The following is a 5697-nucleotide window of genomic DNA, read 5'->3' on the forward strand; positions in this document are numbered from 1 at the left end:
CTGCCTGTTCCGTGTGCGTTAACACTGCTTCACAGTCATTCAGAGTAAATATATTGGACCTAGGAATACTTATAGTACCATGTTGTCTCCAACCTTTGGTCACACTCCCTTTGTATTTTAAACACGCATCACTCCAGGATTTGCTAAGAAAATTTAGCAAGAAAATGTGGGTGTGTCATCACTAGCATTTTCATACAATATCCCTTCTCCAAGTAAAACCAAGACACTTCAGAACTTGCTTGTACCTTTAAAATAACATTTAGCTTTATCACAGCTGGGTGTCCAGTAACACCTAACTGGAACAGATATAAATTGAATAGAACAGGGCTAAGATTAGGCTCCACTGACAGTCAGGTAAGTATGCACCCTCAGAGCACACTTTTGGAGACCTGGAATGCAATTCAGTTAAAATTAGTCTTCCGTAAATGCTTGTTAGGGATTTCTATAGCGCTTACTTGGAGGGGCCAGGACCCAGCAACAATTCCTGCTTGGATGGCCACACCTGTCACAACTGCCAGGTCAGGGTCTACAGAGGTGTTGGGTTCCTTTTCAAAGAAGTCCTGAATAACTCTACGTATTTTGGGAATCCGTGTGGAGCCTCCGACCAACACAATTTCATCCACTTCTGCTTTGTGTAGGTGACCTTCCTTCAGCACTTCTTCAATGGGCACAAGAATCTTCTCAAACAGGTCCTCATTTAGCATCTCGAACAGCTTCCGAGAGATTTCCTTTTCAAACACAACTTCAACAAAGTTGTTCTCTGCTTTTGAAGCATGTCCAAGATTGTTCAAACCTTCTGTTTTCTGTGAAGGTTTCCCTTTCAGTGCACTGTTTCTTCTTACCTCACCTTCTGGAAGTCCTTTTGTAAGCTTGCTTTCTGGCAGAGTCAATACCACCCTTAGTGTAGCTGCCTCGTGAACAGTCAGGTTTAATTTAACAGCTTCTACAGCCTGCCTGAGGCGATGGATCTCTTCTTTCTGTGTGGGCAGAGAACCATACCTTTCATAGAGCTGATCATATAAATACAGCATCAACCTCTGGTTGAAATCCTGTCCTCCAAGTTTGTTGTTGCCTGAAAGATCAGAATAGAAGGCATCAAACACATCATCTTCAAAGCTACAGAAAGCAGCAACACTGCTGCTCTTTCACTGGGAGATGGTGCTCAAGGCCAGAACAATCACACAAGTACAAGCACAGAGCAGCAAAAATAGACAAAAATGTTGTCCACTGAAGAATGCACAATATATAATTATTTCCAACTTTTGCTTAGACTGAAAACAGGAATGCACTTAGTGGAACTCTGTCTAAATAAATCAGAATGAAGCTGCTGAATCTTTCTTGCTGTTTCACTCTTACTGGACTGAGCAGCACCAGCTCACATCAAAACTTGCCGCCAAAGGCAATCAGACAGTTGGCACTGCACCTCAGACCTATCTGCATCCAGGTCAGCTGAAACACCGTTGTGTATTCAGTACAGTCTGACCAAACATTGCTGCCACAATTCTGTGCCAAGTGATGAATCACCCTGGCATAAACCAATCACAAAACTTACTCCTAGGCTAAAAGCATGTGCATTCCCAAACCCTGCTCAATTGAGCTGGCACCAAACACAAGGCAAGGATGTGCTTTAGCATTGGTCAATGACTTGGCAAGTATTCTCTGTTGGACAAAGATAACAGAAAGGTTTGTAACAACTCCAGCCCCACAAAAGTCCAGTCAAAGTAGCTGTAATATGCACCAGCAGTTTACTAGTGGGCACAAAAGTTAACAGCCATGGATAAAATGCAACCACAACTTACCCGTTTGAGTCAGCCAAAACCTGTGATTCTGTGATCTCAATTGCTGAAACCAGTCACAAACCTGATTTCCATGAAAGGCAGCTGAGAATGCACTTGGGAGAACACTTTGTAACACAGCTGGTATGTTTTAAAGAGCGTCTCCAATGGCGATTTTGGGTGCACCTTTCCTCCCTTCCTTGAGAGGTAATAGCATTTTTCTCACCTGCCATGGCTCTTGTGAGGAACATCCCTCCCTGCTTGTTCAACAGAGACACATCCAAAGTTCCTCCACCCAAATCCACCACCAGGACATTAAACACATCAGCTTTGTGGAGTCCATAAGCCATAGCTGCAGCTGTGGGCTCATTGATTACTCGCAGAACATTTAGCCCTACAGAGAGCAGAGACAACAAGCAAGAGTCAGGTACACTTCAGAAAACTGCAGTTCTCACATCAGAATGACATTTGCCAGTACTTGTTGGGTTTTTTTAACCAAACTCACCTCAAGTAAAATATCAGATCTAAAGGAACTAGTTTTCTAAGCAGTAATACCCAATGAACTCTTTTCTTTATTTAATCCTACAGTAGTATTACTTCAGCATTACTTCAGTATTACTTTTGCTAAGGAGAGTTAGTTCACATGTTCTATTTCTGTTTACGTTATTGTCTAAGAGGGCTCTACATAGTCTCCTGATTGGAGATTACCAAAAAGACTATACCTCCCTGAGGTAAAACTTCCATCTATTTATGCCTGCGTTAGCACCTGTTGGTGCTGAAGAGTTGAGTTCTCTGCTGTTCCTCACAATAAATCCATTCTAAGCTCCTCTGGCACTGATTCAGTCTTTCCATACCTTCCCAAAAAACCTCACAATTAGTGAAACAGACCTGAGGATTTCCTAGAACACTGCTGGGATACAGACACCTCACCTGCAAGGTTAGCTGCCTTAATGGTAGAATTCCGTTGCCTTTCATCAAACTCTGCTGGCACAGACATGACAGCCTTGGAAATGGGCATTCCAAGGTTGGCTTCTGCCATTCTCTTCAGTTTCAGCAGCAGCTGAGAGCCAACGTGCTCTGGAGTGATGTGAAATGTTTCATTAGCTGTCACAGAAAATTCAGCTGCTCCATTGTTATTGAAAATCTAGAAGTACAAAGCAACACAGCCCATAAGTGAGAAGTCTCTTTCCTATGCTTTCCCACCCTGTCCCACAAAATGTTTCATTTACCTATAATCTCTTTATTCTGGAACAATAGGAATGCGCTTTTGCCACTTCCTGAATCACTTTTATTCCTTTATTAGGAGTATTATGCAAAAGATGTCACTTAAAGGGTCTGAGGATATCCGAACAAGTGGCACCCACTGTGCCCCAGTAAGACACATAAAAAAAGTTAAGCTCTAGCAACTGTGTAATCAACTTCAACACCACATTCACAGACAGAAGTGATCCTTTTTAATCACTAGTTTACTCTACTGATAAAGCTTCTCACCAAACAGCTTGGTACTGGAACAGCTTCTCTTAACAAGGAAAGAATTCAGAGACTACTTGCAGTACTTGATTAGTTGTCTCTTTCCAGCAAATTCTGCAACAGGCTCAATTAATACAATACTTCTTTTCATAAAAAAAAACAGCTTTCAAGATCTGCTGCTGGTCAAGTAAGCACTAGAAAAGCACTAGAGGGAAAAATGCACTGTGGCAGAGATGATGTGACTTAAACTTTTTGGGTTTTTTTTGTAGAATTTCAGGAGAGAAGTGAAGTTTCAGCAAAGCACAATTAGCATTTCACCAAATCAACAAGTACAAATTTTGGGTGTCATGGAATCACAGAATGGTTTGGGTTGGAAGGGACTTTAAAGATCATCTAGTTCCAAACCCCTGCCATGGGCAGAGACACCTTCCACTAGACCAGGCTGCTCAGAGCTCCATCCAGCCTGGCCTGGAACACTTCCAGGGATGGGGCATCCATAACTTCTCTGGGTAACCTGTGCCAGTGCCTCACCACCTCACAGCAAAGAATTTCTTCCCAATAGCCAATCCAAGCCTATTCTCTTTCAGATTGAAGCCATTCCCCCTTGTCCTGTCACTATACACCCTCGTAAATAGTCCCTCTCCATGTTTCTTGTAGTCTGTCTTCAGGTACTGGAAGGCCACAATTAGGTCACCTTGAAGCCTTCTCTTCTTCAGGCTGAACAATCCCAACTCTCTCAGCCTTTCCTCATAGGACACATGCTCCAAACCTCTGATCATCTTTGCAGCCCTCCTCTGGACTTGTTCCAACAGGTCAGTGCCCTTCCTGTGCTGGGGACCCCAGAGCTGGATGCAGCACTCCAGGTGGAATCTCACCAGAGCAGAGGGGCAGAATCCCCTCCCTCACCCTGCTGCCCACACTGCTTTGGATGCAGCCCAGGAAACAGCTGGTTTCTGGGCTGTGAGTGCACATTGTGGCTCATATCCAGCCTTTCACCCACCAGCACCTCCAAGTCCTTCTCGGCAGGGGTGCTCATCTCTCCAGCCTGGATTGTGCCCTACAGCTTCCTGCTGGGACAGAACTTACCTTGAAGGGATACCTGCTACTTTCACTTCTCAGTTCTTCTGAAGTGAAGATTTTCCCGATGAATCTCTTTGCATCATAAATGGTGTTCTGAGGATATTCATCAGCCAGTTCTAGGCCATCATATCCCACAAACACACCTCTGTCTGTGAAGGAGACTACACTTGGGATGCTGTTGTGCCCATTCTCATCCACAATGACCTTCACCTGGCCTGTCCCAGGAAGAAAGACGCCGATGGAGCAGTAAGTGGTGCCAAGGTCAATCCCAACCACCCTGGGAGTGGGCATGGGCAAGTACTGCTGTGCTAGGTAGCTGGCTAACAGGAGAGCCAGGACAGCAGAGCCTGAAACAGAAAGGGTGATTAGACACAGGAATGGACTGCCCAGGGATGTGGTGGAGTCACCGTCCCTGGAGATATTTAAGGAGAGACTGGATGTGGCACTTAGGACCTAACAGCACCATGACAACTAGACCATGGCACTAAGCTGGACTTGATGATCTCAGAGGTCTTTTCCAACCTGATTGATTCTGTGACTTTGTGAAACACAAATTAGTAAAAAACAAGGTTAGTGCATCTGCTGCTGCAAACTCACGAGTCAACACGAACGAGACAGTGTCATACACTGCACCTCCTGCAGTTCTGTTACTCACTCTGAAGCCTGTTTAGCCACTTAATTAGGTTTTAATTTCTTCAGAGGTCACCAGCTAATTCAGGTCTCTTAATTCAACAGAGAGTGCCTCGAAGCCAAAAATCTCAGGCATTAAACATTGAACTGATTAAAGAAAAAAACCCAAGAGAGACAGCAAACCCAAAAATATCAGCACACTGTAATGATTCTTTGTGTCTTCTCAAGTTACTTCAATAGCGCAAGTAACTGATACTCCTGGGGAGATCACCTAGGAACGACCCTGAAGAGACATCGAGTTATTTGGGCTGTACAAAATCACAGTGAAACAACCAACTCCCATTCAAACACCTCCTTAGGCTTCACTGGGAGCCTGGAAACAAAGAGATCCAAACCCATGCTAACTGCTTCTGTGTCAGCCATAGCTCCCAAAGAGCATCTTCCCACACCTCTGAACCTCTGCTGTGCCTTAAAGTCAAGTCGTGGACTAGTTTAAGCGCAGAGCAGTTTGTTGTTTGTTTGCTTTTATTTTCACAGCAGGAAATCCAAGTCACAGAATCACAGGATCACAGAATGTTAAGGAACCTTAAAGATCATCTAGTCCCAACCCCCTGCCACGAGTAGAAACACCTCCCACTACAGCAGGCTGCTCCAAAGTCTAGCGTAAAGCAATGCCTCAGGGAAGAAAAGTAAAAACCACCAACAAACGAATTCTCGAGAAGAATCGCAAACAGCTTAAATT

At 44.2% G+C, this 5697-nt stretch overlaps 1 protein-coding gene across 1 annotated transcript; it reads right to left on the reverse strand.

The window, feature by feature from the left end:
* Positions 1 to 401: 401 nt before the first annotated feature.
* HSPA13 (heat shock protein 70kDa family, member 13) lies at positions 402 to 4679 on the reverse strand (the record flags this gene model as incomplete). The annotated part of the gene is made up of 4 exons (XM_009081714.1): positions 402 to 1072; positions 2002 to 2169; positions 2706 to 2919; positions 4332 to 4679. Coding segments are annotated over 4 exons (1401 nt in total), but the record flags the coding sequence as incomplete, so codon positions are not given.
* Positions 4680 to 5697: the final 1018 nt, after the last annotated feature.

This window comes from Acanthisitta chloris, unplaced genomic scaffold (assembly GCF_000695815.1).
Source record: "Acanthisitta chloris isolate BGI_N310 unplaced genomic scaffold, ASM69581v1 scaffold25949, whole genome shotgun sequence".
Lineage (NCBI taxonomy): Eukaryota > Metazoa > Chordata > Aves > Passeriformes > Acanthisittidae > Acanthisitta > Acanthisitta chloris.